Source organism: Helianthus annuus, chromosome 8 (genome assembly GCF_002127325.2).
Source record: "Helianthus annuus cultivar XRQ/B chromosome 8, HanXRQr2.0-SUNRISE, whole genome shotgun sequence".
Taxonomy (NCBI): domain Eukaryota; kingdom Viridiplantae; phylum Streptophyta; class Magnoliopsida; order Asterales; family Asteraceae; genus Helianthus; species Helianthus annuus.
The window spans coordinates 3597707-3616571 of NC_035440.2; the positions used below are offsets into that span (position 1 = coordinate 3597707).

Here is an 18865-nt window from a genome sequence, read left to right on the forward strand (position 1 = left end):
TATACAAGTATTAATGCACAATGTACAAGTCATACACATTCATTTAATCAAGTTCAACGCGTTATACACATTACGCGTTAACAATATAACGCGTTATATTGAAGGCGGCGGCGGTGTATCAAAAGGCCATCACTCGTGATGGGGGGCCGAACACGGACCACCCCGGGTCCTCTAATTGGTGTTTTTATATGTGGCTGCCCCCCTCTACAAACAAAAAAAAGGTTAAAAAAGAAAACTCTTCACCTATTTCAGGAGCCAAACACAAAAAACATTGAAATACATACAAATAATATACAAACACCTAAAATCGCTTCATCCCACTTTCTCTCTCTACAATTCGCATACATATTCTTCAAACTCACCGAAATTATATCCCAAATCTTGATTATTTCCTCCCATTTGTTCTCCAATTTCACCCTCACAATTCAATAAAATGCATTACTGGTCTCCTTCATTAGACGTTGATTATGAATTTGAAAAGCTTGTTCATCGTATGCATCCACCCAGGTAATTATTTCCTTACAATTCAACAATTGGGTCTTCAATTTTTGCAATAATTGGGTGAATTTAACATTTAATATTTAATAACCGATTTTGTGTTTATTATTGGTTTTTTAGGGTTACTGTTGATCAAATTACAGACAAAAAATCGACCCTGATTAAGGTAATTAAATTGGACCAAAAGGTTATTTATTATTGGATTAATTATTATTTGAAATAAATTGCGTAATTGTATTAATTTAGGTTTTTTATATATATATTTTTTTGTAGGTTGATAGTGCTAACAAACGAGGAAGCTTATTAGAAGTGGTTCAGGTGTTGACTGATCTGAATTTGTTGATTAAAAGAGCTTATATTTCTTCAGATGGAGGATGGTTCATGGATGGTATGTATTTTATTAATTTTTTCTTTTTTTTTTAATTATTGCGAGAACAAAACGAACAAATCTGAATCATTAATTTTTTTACTTTTTATGAAAAAATGTGTATTTAATTATTTTTATATAAAAAAAACCTTTAAACAAGAACAAATCTGAATCATTTATGAAAAAATGTGTATTTAATTATTTTTATATAAAAAAAAAACCTTTAAACAAGAACAAATCTGAGTCATTAATTTTTTTTACTTTTTATGAAAAAATGTGTATTTAATTATTTTTATATAAAAAAAAACCTTTAAACAAGAACAAATCTGAATCATTAATTTTTTTACTTTTTATGAAAAAATGTGTATTTAATTGTTTTTATATAAAAAAAACCTTTAAACAAGAACAAATCTGAATCATTAATTTTTTTACTTTTTATGAAAAAATGTGTATTTAATTATTTTTATATAAAAAAAACCTTTAAACAAGAACAAATCTGAATCATTAATTTTTTTACTTTTTACGAAAAAATGTGTATTTAATAATTTTTATATAAAAAAAACCTTTAAACTAATTTATTAGTATGTTTTAAAAGAATTTAAGATTGAAAAAACAAATGATTCATTTTGTTCTGCGTTTTCTCGTAATATTTAGCGTTCTGCATAGATTCAGTCGCTAACGGTTTGTATTCCGAATTATCGATCACAGTGTTTCATGTTACGGATCAATATGGCAATAAACTCTCGGAGGATATCGTCACGGATCACATTCTGCAGTCGCTTGGACGAAGAGGGTGCAGTTTCCGGTCCCTAAGAGGCTCAGTCGGGGTTCAATACGCATCCGAAAACACCACAATCGAGCTAACGGGCCGTGACCGGCCCGGTTTACTTTCTGAGGTGTTTGCGGTTCTAGCCGACCTCAAATGCAACGTGGTGGCTGCAGAAATATGGACGCACAATTCACGAATGGCTTCGATCGTATACATCACCGATGAAGAAACCGGTCTGCCAATCAACGATCCGGACCGACTCGCGAAAATCAAACAGCTGTTGCTATACGTTCTAAAAGGCGATCTTGACAGACGTGGTGCACAGACCGCGGTTTCTGTCGGGTTCACTCACACTCAACGACGGTTGCACCAGTTAATGTATGCGGATCGTGATTACGATACGGATGAGTACGATACAGTTCCCGAGGGGTCTTCTAGCGGTCGTAAACCGGTAGTGACGGTGGAAAACTGTGTCGAAAGAGGGTACACAGTGGTGAACCTGAGGTGTCCGGATCGACCGAAGTTACTGTTCGATACGGTTTGCACGTTAACCGACATGCAGTACGTCGTTTTTCACTCCACCATCATTGCTGAAGGCCCGGAAGCGTTTCAGGTAGATTGTGTTAACGTGTTATGATCGTTTTGAATGCGCGTATTTAGGTTTAAACGTGTGGTTTCGGTATATTTCGCGTGTTAATCGGTTTTTGTTTACTGTAATTGTAGGAGTTTTATATCCGACATACAGACGGATGCCCGATTAGTTCAGAAGCCGAGAGGCAACGAGTAATTCATTGTCTAGAAGCAGCTGTCAAAAGACGGGTTTCGGAGGTATGAAACCACAATAATCAATTTTTAATAGGGCTGTAATCGAGCCGAGCCAGGTTGAGCTAACGATCCAGCTTGGCTCGGCTCGGCTCGTTTATTTTATCGAGCTGAAAAGTCGAGCTCGAGCTTGGCTCGTAAAATGTTCGAGCCAAATCAAGCCGGCTCGTTTTTTTTTATTTTTTATTTTTTTTAAATATTTTTCCTAATATTATTAACATAAAAAACAAAATAAAATAAATAAAAGTTACACATATATCTATATGTATTCTTTTTGTTTTTCTGATATTTTAAAGACCGAAAGACATATTAAAAGTATTATGTGTAAAATTTTTGTTTATTTTCCCATATTTTTATATGTTATTGATTAATTAAACTTTTAATGTTAGCAGTGCAACGCCCTCCCACTTCTTTTTTATTTTAATACATTTAAAATTAAAATAAATTTATATAAAATAAAATAATTTGGGCCGGCTCGCGAGCTCATGAGCCAAGCCAGGCTTAGCTCGGGCTCGGCTCGTTTACAACCGACCTTTTTTCGAGTTTTCCGAGCAAGCCTCGAGCTACGAGCTTTTTGAACACCCCTAGTTTTGAATGTTTGATTAAAATATGATTATGTAATTAATTATTATACTTTTGATATGCAGGGCCTAAGACTAGAACTATGTGGTGACGACAGGATCGGGCTATTATCCGATGTCACTCGAATATTCAGAGAAAACGGGCTATCAGTCACTCGGGCCGAGGTGACAACCCGAGGATCTACGGCTGTAAACGCTTTCTACGTGATCGACTCATCGGGCCAACAAGTTAAAAGCGAAACAATTGAAGCAGTTAGAAACGCAATTGGAGAGACCATAAAAGTGAAGGAAGACGAAACGTTGACCAAGTCAAAGTCACCCGCGCAACAAACGGGCGGGTTTTCGTTGGGTAATCTTTTCAGGAATCGGTCCGAAAAGTTTCTGTATAATTTGGGTTTGATTAGATCTTGTTCAGAAGTGGCTTAAAATTAGGTTTAGAAAAGAAGTTGTTAGGTCATGTGGAATGGTAGGTAGTTAAACATGTTTCTTTGTTTTTTCCTCAATTGTAGATTCTTGATCTGTTAGTTTGGCCTCATATAAAAAAATAATAATATAGTTGTACTGTAAAATATAAATACATGTAATATTATACCGTATCGCAGAGATAAAAAAAATATTGCTTTTCCCGTATTGTACGTATAATATAATTACGTATAATATTATACAGTATGACCGTATTGTCAGTATAATATAATTACGTATAATATTATACAGTATAATCTTACGATACAACTATATTAAAAAATTATATTATAGAGTTCGATAAGACAGTTTCAATGCCGCTTGAATGAGGTCAATCGAAGTCCGTTTGATACCATTTGTACGACTTCTTATTTTTAGGACCCTTTGCCTTTGATCCTTAATCTTTTATTCTTATAACAATGAAAATATGTGAACAAACTTCATGTATCTATCTTCTTGTGAAATGTTTATTTTTTTTGAACGACAAATTTGGATCACTGACGGATCACCGGAGTATCATCGTGCCACCAGTGAAACCACCCCATCATATCTATCTCCACTAGGCATAATACCTATACACCAATTCAGGAGAAAACCCAATAAATATGGGAAACCCCCCCTTGTGTAAATCTCACAACCTATTAGTTCCAAAGCCTTATCCCACCTTAAGATGTCACTAGGCTATAAAGTCATGGGCGTGAAATGTTTATCTAACGATATAAAATCGTGTTAGAGTAAAATGCAAGTTTTATATGGTATATTTTAAGACATTTTGTAAGATTTTTTTTTTAGTTCCTTAATATGCAAGTTTCTTTTACATATTTCATAATTCCATTCACTTATTTCACTAAAAAAAAATGTCATATCATACGTATATATTGTTGCCAATGTGAAGCTACCACTACCCCCATTTAGTAGAGACATTTTCCTTTTAGAGAGGAGGTTTATATTAAAACCTAGACGAGAGAAAATATTTTACGATTATTAGTGTAAAATAGGGTAATATTTATCATTAGAAAATAGAAAAAATACATATATAATGTTATATAAATACACTAATTAAAAAAAAAAAAACATGTGATTTCTAAAAAAAAGCAAAGTTAGTTTAGAGTTTAAAAACATGTGTTTAATAGCAACTAGTGGTAGTAGGTTTTTGTGGAATTGGAGTGTTTAGTGATGATCCAAACACGTGGGAAATTGACAAGGACAAAGATATGACATGTGATTAAAATATGAATAACGTAAAGATATGAGTCATCATCTATGTAGCAGCAACTTCTTTTTATTAATATTATTATCGTTACAATGTCAAATTCGGCTCCTAACAATGCACACCCAACTTCAAAACTTTGTTTTTTCTTAATATAATATTTTTGTTTTTTCTTAATATAATATTTTAATTACCTAAGTGCTTCGGATTCCAAAGGGTTTGTTTGGAAATGATTATTATTAATTACCTAAATACGTCCAATAGTGCTTCGGATTCCAAAGGGTTTGTTTGGAATTGATTATTATTTTATTTATATTTTAGTTTGAGTGTATGACTAATATATTATATTATAATTATAAATTTATACATTTGTTAATAAAATACTGATACGGATGGCCGATATTTGGTTACACGTTTTGCTTACGACACAATTTCTAGAATCTTAACGCTAGAGAACAAAAAGTTTCTGTATTATGTTTTTCTGTAACATCTTTATTATATTAAGAGTTTTTATAAATATCTTGAAGTTTACATGTTTTATGGCGAAAGAATTTTCACCCACCCAATCATGATTTGCTATGTCAATTTTCCTCTTATACACCACTTTTTGCTAAAAAAAAAAAATATAAGAGTGGTTTCCACTCATACCATGGAGGTAAACTCTAATTGTTTTCTTTTTTTTTTAAACTACTTAATTATAAATGAAACATAATTTTAACATAATAAAAGTTCATTAAATAAAAAAAACATTACATTAAAATAAACAAACTAAAGTTACATTAACTAAATTAAAAAAACATTACATAAAATTAAACATACTAAAAAAAATAAAACCATAAAAAATTTAGAAATCACATGGCCAATTATATATTTTTGCGATCTCGCGTTTTCGGGCTAAGGTGATTTTCAACATCTCATTTGGACTAAACTGGCAATGTTTAAACCTATTTGGACTAAAATGACAATGTTTTAAACCTTTTAACTAAATTGACAAAATCATCTAAATCACAGGACTAAAATGACATTTAACTCAAAATCTTTTTAGTAAAAAAACTCATAACTAAACCATCCTTTCCTTTTATCAATCAATTCGGTTACCAATCGGGGTTTTCCTCCCCTAAAGTTCATATAAAAGTTTGAATCTAACTAAATCCATGTGACTTGACCTTATGTTTAGACTTAGGAAGGGGATGAAAGAGTGGCGTTATATGATATGTGGCTGTCATGTCAGCACGCATCAGAAAAGTGGCATGGTGCAAAAAAGCGAGGAGTGGGAGTGGCGTGATTAGTGGCATTTTTTACAAAAAAAAAATAAACATCAACATGTTAAAACACACTCAAAATTCACCCATCAATACAAAACCTCCACCTCACAATCCAAATGCCCCCACGCCTGTGGAGAACTCTCAGCCCTCACCACCACGCTACCAGAAGGGGTGATGTTCCCGGCGTGAAACGAACACCGCACTACTTTATGGTCTTATAACAGGAAAAATGCAAAAGGTGTCGTTCGTGCGTGTGAGTTTGTAGGAATGAAGAGGTGACAAATGAACCAACAAAGATTGACAGCTAAGATGGTGGTGTACCACCATGATCCGTCGCTTTCCACCACCCTCAGCAGATGTGGGGACCACCACAAAACAAATCCTGCAAAAATCGTCCTATGATAAATCCTGAGCCAAGTAAAACATGTCCACCACGTGTTCTTGTCATCACACCATTAAACTTAAACCCTTTTTTCCTTTTTCTTTTTGAGGACTTGATCAATTAACCCTTCATTACCATTCATATTTTCTTTCAAAATTTAAATAGACAACCCAAGTGGACTATTGTTAATTTTCTCCACCATGTGTTATAATTATGGATTTCAACTTGTTTATCAGATCAGTTTTGGTTTATGCTTTAGCTCATATTGACCACATACAAGCAATGTTTTACAAACCGCTTCAAACTGGCCGATTGTACCGGTTAAACTGTCCGGTACACCCAGTTGAACCGCCCGGTTAAACAGTTTCTGAGCGAAATCAAATATGGTATAAAAACTTGATTTTAAAACGTTCCATACAAGATATCCAAATTCGCCTTGAATATATATATATATAACTTGATGAAAAGAAGAAACATACCTTTGTTTTCGGTAAAAATGGTTTTGCTATTCAAAATAGAGTTGTGGGCTTGGGTCGCAACTTATTGCCCGTTTAGGTGCCACTCTTTTGTAAATTTCCTAGTTTTTTATAAGAAAAAAATAAGATAAAACTTATTTTAGTGTTTCTAAAGAATATTAATTTAATTAGTTAACTACCAGAAATCAATATTATAGTAAGATATTTTCTTCTTACATGATTTGTACTTTCATAGAAACATATAAACATGATTACTCTTTATTATACGTATTATTGTATGAAAAATACAGGTAAAATAATAATATTTATCATATTTAGAAGTTTGTTTAAATACTAATAATTTTTTGTAAATATGATAATTTTATATACGTTTGTAAGTAAAGTCATTTAACCATGATTTCAATTAATCTACTTTATATAATCTAGAAAGTGGTAGAAAATAATGTAAATGTTCAAAAAAAAAAAAGTTATGAAAATGTAAATATTCAAAAAAGTAAGTTATGAAGAGAAAGTGACGTATATTTATATTTATGCTAGTAGAAAATCTTGACTACCTAAGTAGTACATAACTAACAGTCAACTAGTCAAAATTCTAAACTCTTTAACATTCTCTTTCAAGCTAGAATGATGTGAATATCGACTTATAGCTTGAAACAAATTCAAAAACCGATGTCATAATACAAGGCTCAATAGTACACCTAATCACAAGCACTTGCTTTGGCCCATTTTAAAGAAGCCTGGCCCAGAATCCACAAATTCAAAAACCAATGTCATAATACAAGGCTCAATAGTACACCTAATCACAAGCACTTGCTTTGGCCCATTTTAAAGAAGCCTGGCCTAGAATCCACTAAAAAAGTTCCAGTCCAGGTGGAGGGCCAACTGGTCTCATTATTTCCCCAACTGAAACCAAGGTTCATACTTGCAAGTAGGGGTGTTTAAAAAATTCGTGGCTCGCAGCTCGCTCGAAACTCGCTTGAAAAAAGCTCGAAGAAAGCTCGGCTTGAAATTGGCTCGGTTGTAAACGAGCCAGCTCGGCTCGGCTCGGTTTGTAAACGAACCGAGCTCGAGCTTGGCCTGGCTCGGCTCGTGAGCTTCCTCGATAAGGTTTACATCCTTCATTTTTTTTTGTCCCACATTGCTTAGAAAACAAAAACTAAGGGAGTATTTCCCTATAAAAGAAGGTAAAGACAATGGAGAAAGTGAATTAACTATTTATACTTGCATATTTAGCCATATGGTTAAATTAAATGGCAATTAAGACCTTTAGGCTATGAAGAAATTCATTTTAAGGGCTTTTTTAAGTAATAAATTTTGCGGTTCTTTGTTAGTTCGAGCTAGATCGAGCCGAGCCGAGCTCGAGCCTCAAATCTCAGCTTGATTTGAAATTCGAGCTCAAGCCGAACCAGCTCGAATCGAGTTCGAGCCGAGCTCGAGCTAGGTCTAGCTCGGCTCGACTCGGCTCGTTTACAGCCCTACTTGCAACCTCTACTCACAGTCTCATAGTTAGAGACTTAGAGGTGCACAAAAAAACCCAAAACCAGAAAAAAAAAACCTCGAACTCAGGTATTAGAAAAACTGGGGTTTTAAAATCAGAACCTGACCCTACTTGTAGGGTAGGGACCGGGTATGCATATTCTGTTCAACACCCGAACCCGAACCCAAGTTTTTTTCGTATCCGGGTTTTTAGCGTATCCGGGTTTCCATAAAACCTGTACCCTGGTTTTCGTAATACCCATAACCAAGTGAGTTAATAGCCAAAATGGTCCCTGAGGTTTGCTCACTTTAGTCCAAATTCCAATTTTTTTAAATCTGAGTCCCTGAGGTTTGCATTTTTTTGCCATTTTAGTCCAATGTCAAAAAAGTCAAATTTTTTATTGAATTTTGTCTTTATCCTTATCTCTCACAAGGGCAAAATTGCTATTCTATATTATTATAAAGCAATTTATATTAAAGAAAATAAAAAAAACCCTTAAAAGGGCAAGAACCCAGAACTTCATCTTCAACATCCAGGACTTCCAACTTCCAGAACTTCATCTTCATCTTCCCACCACCACAACCATCCCGACGGCTTCAACCACCTTCCCCGACAGCATCACCTCCACCCCCACACCACCACCACTGCACTACCATCATCCCCACAAAACCCAAACCCCCACCCTTGCTACCTCTGTGAGAACCACCGCCACCATAAACCCACCACCACCGACTTAACACCCAATCAGACACATCCATCACCCATTAACACCCTAATCAGACACATACACATACACACACCGAAAATCTTTGAGAGAGGGGGAGATCGAAGAGAGGAGATCAGAGAGGAAGTCGGAGAGGGAAAGAGGGAAACGACAGAGATGGTGGCTATGGTGGTTTCCGGCAGTGGCGGTGTCTCCACCGGAACCCTAACCCCAAACCTGCAACAACCCAAATCCCAAACAACCTGCAAATAACCCCCCACCATTTCCACCATCGCCACCCTCACCGAAACCTAATCCCAAACAACCTGCAAACAACCCTAATCACCAACCACCTGCAAACAACCTAGATCCATCCGGAAGAGAGATAGGGAGAAGAGAAAGATCAATCCGGCAGTGTTGGGTCTTGCCCTAACCCACTGATCTTTCATCTGTGTTTTAACCCACTGATCTTTCATCCGTTAGTGTCTAACCCACTGATCTTTCATCTGTGTTTTAATGTCGCCGGCGTGAGGAGGTGGCGGTGGCGGTGGTGGCGGCAGAGAGGAGTAGAGGGAGAGAGAGAGGTGGTAGTGGTGCTTGTGAAGAGAGAGATGGTTTTTTTTAAAGAGGGTTTTTTTTATTTTCTTTAATATAAATTGCTTAATAATAATATAGAAAGACAATTTTGCCCTTGTTTGAAATAAGGATAAAGACAAATTTTAGTAAAAAAATTGATAAAATTTGACTTTTTCGAAATTTGGACTAAAATGGCAAAAAAATGCAAACCTCAGGGACCCAGATTTAAAAAATTTGGAATTTGGACTAAAGTGGCAAAAGTGAGCAAACCTCAGGGACCATTTTGGCTATGAACTCTAACCAAGTTTTCGTAATACCCGGACCCGTTGTGTACAACAACTTTTTTTAAACGTTTAGAGCTTGTGTGAAGCTTTTTTGGGCGGATTTCAAGACATACGATATGTATAAATAAATGTTTCCATTATATTTCTATGTTTTATGTCAAAAAATTAAGTCAAAAAACCCGATCTATACCTGAACCCGAACCCTACCCAACCAATACCCGAACCCGGATACACAGGGTATTAGAATACCCGTGTATATATCCGAACTCAGATAGTAAAAAAACCGATATCATAGTTTCTCAACTATCAATCTCTCTCTTCCCAAATTATATCCACAAGATCATTGGCTTGAGTGCTTCACATTCACATTCAACTTGGCAATATAGACGTTTCCACTATTTACATTACACCTTTTGAAATTAAAATACAACCACTAAAGTGGACCGTGTGGTCAGGCTGGATTTTAAACTTTCCTTTATCCAAAGTTTTAAGGCAAATACGATTATGAAAACATCGGTTACATATCACTACTATTCATAAGTGTTTTCATGTTGCATTCAATATTAGATCTAATATATTTTTTAAACTTATTTGTCTCGGATCATGCTCCATGTTGCATTACTTTTATTGTTGTTAACTATAAATATGAGTCTAGGTTATTGGTTTTATTTGTTCTTTTTTTTTTGTAAGTTCGTTTGATTGAATAAAAAGAGTTGCGGGTTTGTCCCCCCAAATATCTCGTGTTTGTGTTCAGTCTGATTGTTTATGTTCGTGAAGGTTCGGTAACGTGTTTGTTTATGTTCGATAGTTCATTAGTGTTTTTAGTTTTTATATTTTATTTAAATACCTCAAAATTCCGAAAAATAAAATATTTAATAAGTGTCACTGTGTTATATATTTTGTTCATTAACGCTTGTTTGTGTTCGTTTGTTTCCATTTGTGTTCATAAACATTAGTTTGTGCTCATTTGTGTCCATCAATGTTCGTTTTCATTCGTTATCTAAACAAACACAAACGAACACGAACAAGTTCATTTCCTTAACAAACGAACATGAACATAAACATAAAAATCTCGTTTGTTAAACCTTCATAAACACATATGTTTCTTAACAAATGAACACGAACAACGTCTTTTTCGTGTTTGTCCGATTCGTTTCTAGCACTAAATGAAACATAACCCCATTTCACTACTCCTAAATAAAACTTAACCATATTATATTTTACTAGTTATATATAAAGAGGCTGGCTTTTAAACGCATGTTTAAAAACGTTTAGTTGAAGTGTTCGGCTTTAGAGAAAGAAAAAAAAAACACAATTTTTTAGAATTGAGATTGAAAGCTACACAAAATTGGCAAAAGAAAACAATAATTGGCTTCGCCCGGGTTCGAACCGGAGACCTTCAGTGTGTTAGACTGACGTGATAACCAACTACACCACGAAACCACTTGTTGCTAGCATACTTAAGATAAACTTAAAAATATACATTAATGCCGTCACTCTTACCCTTGAAGATGAAATCAAACCTGCAATGTATAGGATAAAGAAACAATGGCGATAGTGAGAGTAAACACCACCTCACTGACGCCGTTAATTTCTTCTAGAACCTTCTTTCCTTCTTCTACATTCTCCTTCTCATCACCACCAGTTTTCCGTACAGCTTCAACAGCAGCTGCTGACATGGCAACAACAACCACCAGCACCACCAAAATCATCGATTCACACTTACACGTGTGGGCGTCTCCTCAAGAGGTTGTATTATAATTATTCTCCACAAAAACAGTTCAAATTTTAACTATTATACCCTAAATGTTGTATATGTGTGCAGGCGATTGAGAAATTTCCTTATGTTCCTGGTCAGGAACCCTCGATACGCGGTAATTTCGACTTTTTGATTAAAGTAAGTTGAATGATTTGAAATTATTATCAATTGTTACGATTTAGGGCACTGATTTGGTAGGTATATTGTTGTTGTATAGTGTATGGAAGAAGCAGGTGTGGATGGTGCACTGATTGTGCAGCCGATTAATCACAAGTTTGATCATTCATATGTCACAAGGTTTAATTTCACGCCTATAATTTCACTTATTTTTTTATTTGTTTGTTTGTTTCAAAATTAAGTGACCTAAATGGAACATATATGAATTATAGTTACTGCTTATTAGTATGTTAGTGATTATGATTTTTTTTTTTTAATATTTAATAGCCGAGTTTCGTAATTGTTTCATTTGACATTTATACAAGGATTGCATTAGATTGAAACAGCCAATGCAAGTTGATTTGATTTAGGAACAGATGGAAATCTTTGTTAGTATTGTGAAACGTTTCCACTATTCCGGTTCATATGAAGCATAGTTGTTAATAGCGGCTATAGCAACCGCTATAGCACACTATGTAGCCATGCGACGTAGGGGCTGTTTGTTTACCTTTTAATGAGGCTCTTAATGGTTCAGACCTCTTACTGGTTCAGCACTTAATGGTTCAGACTGTTTGTTTCACGAGCAGATATCTGAATGGTTCAGATATTTGCCTCTGAATGGTTAAGATTTATACAGAGTCTGAATGGTTAAGACCTCTAATCTGAATTGGTCAGACATTTGCCCCTGAACGGTTAAACATTATACATGCTCTTAATGGTTCAGACCTCTTACTGATTCAGCACTTAATGGTTCAGACATCTTACTGGTTCAGCACTTAACCATTCAGATGTTGCCAAACAGCCCCGTAGTGTCGCTATATGGGTCATAGCGATAGATAGCGACGATAGCGATTGTTTTTTTTTATGTAACTAGGAATTAGATATAGCTATAAAATAGCTGGATTTATAGGTTTTTGTTAAATATACATGTAAAATATCATATATACAAGGGTATTTTGATGTAATATACATATAAAAGTTTTCAAAATTCTTTTTCTAGTGTAATCGCTATTTATAAAATAGCTTTCGCTATTTGTCACTATTCGCTATCGACAACTATGATATGAAGATTTCCATATAAAATGGCCGCTAAAGAATCATGTGATTATCCACTGTTGGTTCATGTTTGAAGGTTTGCCATGATTCTTCTGGTTTTATCCACCAATCTCGATATCATGATTCATGATGCTTCCCAATGCTCTGCTTGTGTTGCTATCCTGTCATCATATTTGCTAGTGTTTGATTGCTAAATATATGTATAATCGGTATCTATTTCAATATACCCAATCACTAGAAATGTATTGCTTTAGACAAATAAATGAATCTTTTAGTCAATTCATGATCTCGGAATTTAGTTATTCTGTGGGTTAGCTTCATTTGGTTCAATAAACGATACAATACTTATGTTGTTGATTTATACTTTTTTACAATAATAGTGTATTGAAGAAGCATCCATCCAAATTTGTTGGATGTTGCCTTGCAAATCCAGCAGAAGATGGCAGTGGAGTACAGCAACTTGAACGTCTAATCTTGGAGGTCTTTTTAGAATTCTTATAGACCCTGAATATCTCTATTAATTATTAGATAACTCAATGTGGAATTTATTATACTAGTAGATGGGTTAATGTAGACCGAAGTTTTATTAGGAATGGGTTCCCTGTCTAGACTCTAGAAAATCTATCAAGAGTTGTAAGGTTGTAATTCTTTTATGATTATTATGATAACTTGTTTTGGTATTTATGAACAGGGAGACTATGTTGACTAGCCTATTTTACTATTTTTAATTATGTTACAAAAACACTAAATTACAAGTCCAATGTTGTAGAAGGCACTAGGCGCTAGTCGGGCGGTGAGGTACCGCCTAGGGATTAATCGGGATTAATCGGATTTGACTTTTTAAGTGTAATTTTTCAAATTTATATATATATATATATAGATAACTTTATACTTTTTATTAATAAATTTACAAGTTTAGGAGATAACTTTATACCGGTTATTAATAAATTTAAAAGTTTAGGAACCATATGTATACTAGTGAAAGATAGAGGGGGTTAAATGTTAAAATACCTAAACTTAAATGTTAAAATAGGTTTATAACTAAAATTTGGGGTTTAAACCAAGGGCCAGGTTTCAAAAATTGGGTTTTTTGGGTCAAAAAAACATGGGCCCGATTAGTCAGATTTTGACCAATTTTGTCCGACTTTTACCGACTTTGACCGTTTTTGACCATAACCGATTTTTTTGACCGACTAGCTTCAGTAACCCACCGACTAGCGCCTAGGCGCCGATTTCTGCAACATTGTATAAGACCTGGCTCCGAAGTTGTGTTAAAATGAACAAAAATAGTAAATTAGGTTAGTCAACAAAAGCTATCCGTGTCGGTAATTACTAAAAGTCTAAATCAACTTATCATAATAATCATAAATGAGTTACAACCCGAAAGACCTAAATATAGGTTTTCCACTCGAGAAAAAAAATACTCTTACTCATAATGTTTATTTAAGATAACCCATCTAATCAAATACAAAATAGACTTATCTAATAAAAAAAATCAGGATCCATCAATTTTTTGCAAATTGGCATTGACCCAAGATATTTTTCTGTCACAGGATGGTTATCGTGCTATTCGCTTTAATCCGTACTTATGGCCATCTGGTCAGCAGGTAAATATTGCATAATTATTTCTGCTTTTAAAATAGGATCAAATATTTTTTAGAGTAAAATGCACGAATAGTCCCTGTGGTTTGGTTAAATTTCACCTTTAGTCCCTAGCTTTTCAAAATTACACTCTTAGTCCCTGTGGTTTGACAAGTTGTTACTCGGATAGTCCCTAAAGCGGATGAAGGTTACTCGGTTAGTCCCTGTGGTTTGACAAGTTGTACTCGGATAGTCCCTGTGGTTTGACAAGTTGTTACTCGGATAGTCCTTGTCATTTCACACCCACTTTACAAGAAAAACTAACCTCCATCCACTTTGGGGACTATCCGAGTAACAACTTGTCAAACCACAGGGACTAAGAGTGTAATTTTGAAAAGTTGGGGACTAAAGGTGAAATTTCACCAAACCACAGGGACTATCCGTGCATTTTACTCTATTTTTTAAATGTGCAAGAATCTTTGCAGATGACAAACAAAATAGGGAAAGCAATGTTCTCAAAAGCAGGAGAGCTCGGAGTGCCAGTAGGCTTCATGTGCATGAAGGTACGCAAGTTCTTTTGCACCTCTCGGTGTGTGAAGTTTTGAAAAATTTTATGTTAGTGACTATTTATTGATTGTGGATTGTTTTTAGGGTCTCAACTTGCATATATCGGAAATCAAGGAATTGTGTAGTGAATTTCCGAAAACAGTAGTACTGCTTGATCACTTAGCCTTTTGTAAACCTCCTATGTGAGTAGCTTTGACTCATTTTACTTAAAAAATGGGTGTATATGGGTTGTGCTTAGGGGTGTAAACGAGCCGAGTCGAGCCCGACTAGGCTCGAGCTCGGCTCGTGATGTTTTTATGAAGCTTGAGCTCGAGCTCGGCTCGGTTCGAGCCTACTTCTCTGAGCTCGAGCTCGGCTCGCGAGTAAAACCCAAAGCTCGAGCTCGGCTCGACTTGGCTCGAGCTATTTCGAGAACAACCTCAAATGAGCTAAAAGTTCGGCTCGAGCTCGTTTCAACAGCGATTAAGCGAGCCAAAGCTCGGCTCGAGCTCGGCTCACCAATGCTATCATCATCATTATTATATTATGTATATAAAAAACTAAAATTTTGTTTAGGCTCGTTTGGGCTCGCGAGCCTAAACGAGCTATGTATTTCAGGCTCGAGCTCGGGCTCGATAACTAAACGAGCTCTATTTCAGGCTCGAGCTTGGGCTCGGGCTCGGGCTCGTTAAGGCTCGACTCGTTCGAGCTTTTAACCGAGCCGATCACGAGTAGCTCTCGAGCCTCTGGGCTTGTTTACACCCCTAGGTTGAACGTGTCAACTTGGTTAAAAAATGTCTAAAAAGTCGAAAACACCCCTGACTTAACGTTAAAAAAATGGATGGAGTTAACGAGTTGGATGAAATTGGCAAGATTTCAAACATTTTGGATCTAGATGCGGAAAAACAAACCTTTGGACGAAAGTCGCCAAAGTAGCCAAATCTCAGGGACGAAAATGGCATTTTACTCTATTAATAAATGACAAGAATATGTGTGTGGACCTAACCTAAATGTTTTAACCCGCATTAAAAGTTTACCTATCGTGACCGAACCCCATTTTAACTCTTTACCCGACTCCAAATACTTTTAAGTTGCAAACGTCAATTTATGCCAAGTTGTATTCTCACTGCTGCAAATGAATCAAACGTTCGACGAACACTTCGTGAACCGTTCGGCGGGAAGTTCGTTTGTGTTCGTTCGTTTATTAAACAAACGAACACGAACAAGAAATTTCGTTCGTTTAGTTAAATGAACAAACATGAACAGAGGTCGTGTTCGTTCGTTTATGTTCGTGAACGTTCGTAACGTGTTCGTTTGTGTTCGATTGTTCATTAGTGTTTTTAGTTTTTATATCTATTTAAATACTTCAAAATTACGACAAATTAAATATTTAATAAGTGTCAGTGTATTATATATTTTGTTCATGAAACGATTGTTTATGCTCATTTGTGTTCGTCAACGTTCGTTTTTGTCCGTTGCCTAAAATTAACAAACAAACACAAACGAACACGAACAAGTTCATTTCCTTAACAAACGAACACGAACATAAAATCTCGTTCGGTAAGTGTTCGTGAACGGTTCGCGAACACATATATTTCTTAACAAACGAACACGAACAAGGTCTTGTTCGTGTTCGTTCGGTTCGTTTGCAGCCCTAATTCTCAGTTCTCTATTGTATGTTATTATGCAGGGATGATGAAGAAGCCAAAACCTTCTCAGAGCTCCTCGGGTTATCCAGATTTCCACAGGTACATATTAAACCATTTGTTAAATAGAGTTTCTAATGATTTTTTTTTTTTTTTTACCATTTTTAGGATTATGGTTTCATTCTTGTTGATTCAACAGGTTTATGTGAAATTTAGCGCCCTGTTCAGAGTTTCGAGAAAATCATTTCCATATGACGATTTAACACCTCTTATTTCTCAAGTAATTTCCAGCTTTGGCGCCAACCGTGTGATGTGGGGCAGGTAATTTAATTCTTCTTATTTTATATCACTTTTTTCTCATTTTATGTATTATGTAAGAATAAAGAAAATATTTGTTTTAATTTGTTTACCATTGTATGTAAATAAAGAAATAAGCCTTCTATAGCAAGTAAACTAGTAAGTCATCAAAAAATTAAGTTTTTAGCTGCTGAAAGTTCCTCTGATAAAATTAGGGCTGTAAACGAACCGAGCAAACACGAACAAGACCTTGTTCGTGTTCGTTTGTTAAGAAATATATGCGTTCACGAACACTTATCGGACGAGATTTTATGTTCGTGTTCATTTGTTAAGGTAATGAAGTTGTTCGTGTTCGTTTGTGTTTGTTTGTTAATTTTAGGAAACAAACAAAAAGAACATTGACGAACACAAATGAGCACAAAATAATGTTCATGAACACAAATGGAAACAAATGAACACAAACAATCGTTCATGAACAGAATATATAATACACTTACACTTATTAAATATTTAGTTTGTCAGAATTTTGAAGTATTTAAATAGACATAAAAACTAAAAACACTAATGAACTATCGAACACAAACAAACACGTTACCGAACGTTCACGAACATAAACGAACGAACATGACTTCTGTTCATGTTTGTTCGTTTAACTAAACGAACGAAATTTCTTGTTCGTGTTTGTTTGTTTATTAAACGAACGAACACAAACGAACTTCCCGCCGAACGGTTCACGAACTGTTCGCCGAACGTTTGGTTCGTTTGCCGCCCTAGATAAAATAGCAAAAAACTGAAATTATGTTGCATACAATGGGAAAATGAAAACATGTTCTTAATTACACCAAAATGTAAGTTAATTTATCTTTTCCTCATTGTAATAAAAAAAAAAGGTTTTTTTGTTTCCATTGTATGTAACATAATCTTTAGAGTTAATAGCCAAAATGGTCCCTGAGGTTTGCTCACTTTTGCCACTTTAGTCCAAAATCCAAAATTTTTAAATCTGGGTCCCTGAGTTTTACATTTTGTTGCCATTTTAGTCCAAATTTCAAAAACCCCCTTTTTTAACTGTTGTAACCAGTCTATTTTGTCCTTTTGCGCAGGGGTATTCTGGGTTCTTGATCTGAGTTTATTATAATAACTCATAAAAAATGACCAAAATACCCCTGCACAAAAGAACAAAATAGGCTGTTGCAAGAGTCAAAAAAGGGAGTTTTTGAAATTTGGACTAAAATGGCAACAAAATGCAAACCTCAGGGACCCAGATTTATAAATTTTGGATTTTGGACTAAAGTGGCAAAAGTGAGCAAACCTCAGGGACCATTTTGGCTATTAACTCTAATCTTTATTTTTTATCATGTAAATAACCTTTTGTAGCAAGCAAAACAGTGACTAATCAGCTAGGTGTATAATGTCTCAAAAGAGGTGTTAATATTTGAATGTGTACATTTCATGACATTGTGCAGTGATTTCCCCTTTGTTGTTGAAGAATGTGGTTATAAGGAAGCAAAAGACGCCGTGTCTGTAATCGCTAATCAAGTGCCAATCTCGTCTTCTGACTTGGAGTGGATCATGGGAAAGACTGCTATGCAGCTTTTCCAAGGACAATGGACTGCTTCTTGATTTTCAACACTCATTTTGGTAGAGACAAACGTTAACTACCAATCCATTCGACCATACTTTAGAACCCGATGCATCGCGCTATTGCTAGTAATAAGCATTTTTCTTTTCAACCTGTTCTTTTATAAGATTTGAGATAAACGAAGTTAGGTACATACCATATAAAATAGTTTAAACTGTGTTTTCGTAACCAGGACGGTGATTAAAATTTTCTTGCATAAATAATTTAATAATCACGACTAACGTCGGTTGGACGTCACCTTCGTAGTTTTAGCAAATTGCTTTCCCTGTAAAATCACACAAGTGTATATTACATTTCTTTCGTCCAAATTTGT

At 35.1% G+C, this 18865-nt stretch overlaps 2 protein-coding genes and 1 non-coding gene across 3 annotated transcripts; 2 read left to right on the forward strand and 1 right to left on the reverse strand.

Annotated features, from left to right (window-relative positions):
* Positions 1–210: 210 nt before the first annotated feature.
* LOC110871794 (ACT domain-containing protein ACR4) lies at positions 211–3634 on the forward strand. The gene is made up of 6 exons (XM_022120526.2): positions 211–507; positions 619–664; positions 772–886; positions 1574–2247; positions 2358–2462; positions 3104–3634. Exons 1-6 carry the CDS (start codon positions 434–436, stop codon positions 3461–3463), a joined length of 1374 nt encoding a protein of 457 aa, XP_021976218.1. The 5' UTR covers positions 211–433; the 3' UTR covers positions 3464–3634.
* Positions 3635–11241: 7607 nt separating this feature from the next.
* Positions 11242–11315, reverse strand: TRNAV-AAC. Its single transcript has one exon. It is a non-coding gene; the product is annotated as a tRNA-Val (tRNA).
* Positions 11316–11359: 44 nt separating this feature from the next.
* On the forward strand, positions 11360–18789 carry LOC110871795 (4-sulfomuconolactone hydrolase). The gene is made up of 10 exons (XM_022120527.1): positions 11360–11621; positions 11698–11769; positions 11849–11928; positions 13224–13323; positions 14397–14450; positions 14910–14987; positions 15076–15173; positions 16661–16718; positions 16816–16937; positions 18377–18789. The coding sequence occupies exons 1-10, from the start codon at positions 11421–11423 to the stop codon at positions 18531–18533; spliced, it is 1020 nt and encodes a 339-aa protein (XP_021976219.1). The 5' UTR covers positions 11360–11420; the 3' UTR covers positions 18534–18789.
* The last annotated feature ends 76 nt before the right edge of the window (positions 18790–18865 follow it).

Excerpts from the sequence above, each read along its gene's own strand:
- LOC110871795 (XM_022120527.1), top strand. The coding sequence starts at position 11,421 with ATGGCGATAGTGAGAGTAAACACCACCTCACTGACGCCGTTAATTTCT. Across the intron at positions 11,622-11,697 it reads TGTGGGCGTCTCCTCAAGAG|GCGATTGAGAAATTTCCTTA; the intron begins GTTGTATTATAA and ends ATATGTGTGCAG. Across the intron at positions 14,451-14,909 it reads TATGGCCATCTGGTCAGCAG|ATGACAAACAAAATAGGGAA; the intron begins GTAAATATTGCA and ends GAATCTTTGCAG.
- LOC110871794 (XM_022120526.2), top strand. The coding sequence starts at position 434 with ATGCATTACTGGTCTCCTTCATTAGACGTTGATTATGAATTTGAAAAG. Across the intron at positions 665-771 it reads AAAAATCGACCCTGATTAAG|GTTGATAGTGCTAACAAACG; the intron begins GTAATTAAATTG and ends ATTTTTTTGTAG. Across the intron at positions 2,248-2,357 it reads AAGGCCCGGAAGCGTTTCAG|GAGTTTTATATCCGACATAC; the intron begins GTAGATTGTGTT and ends CTGTAATTGTAG.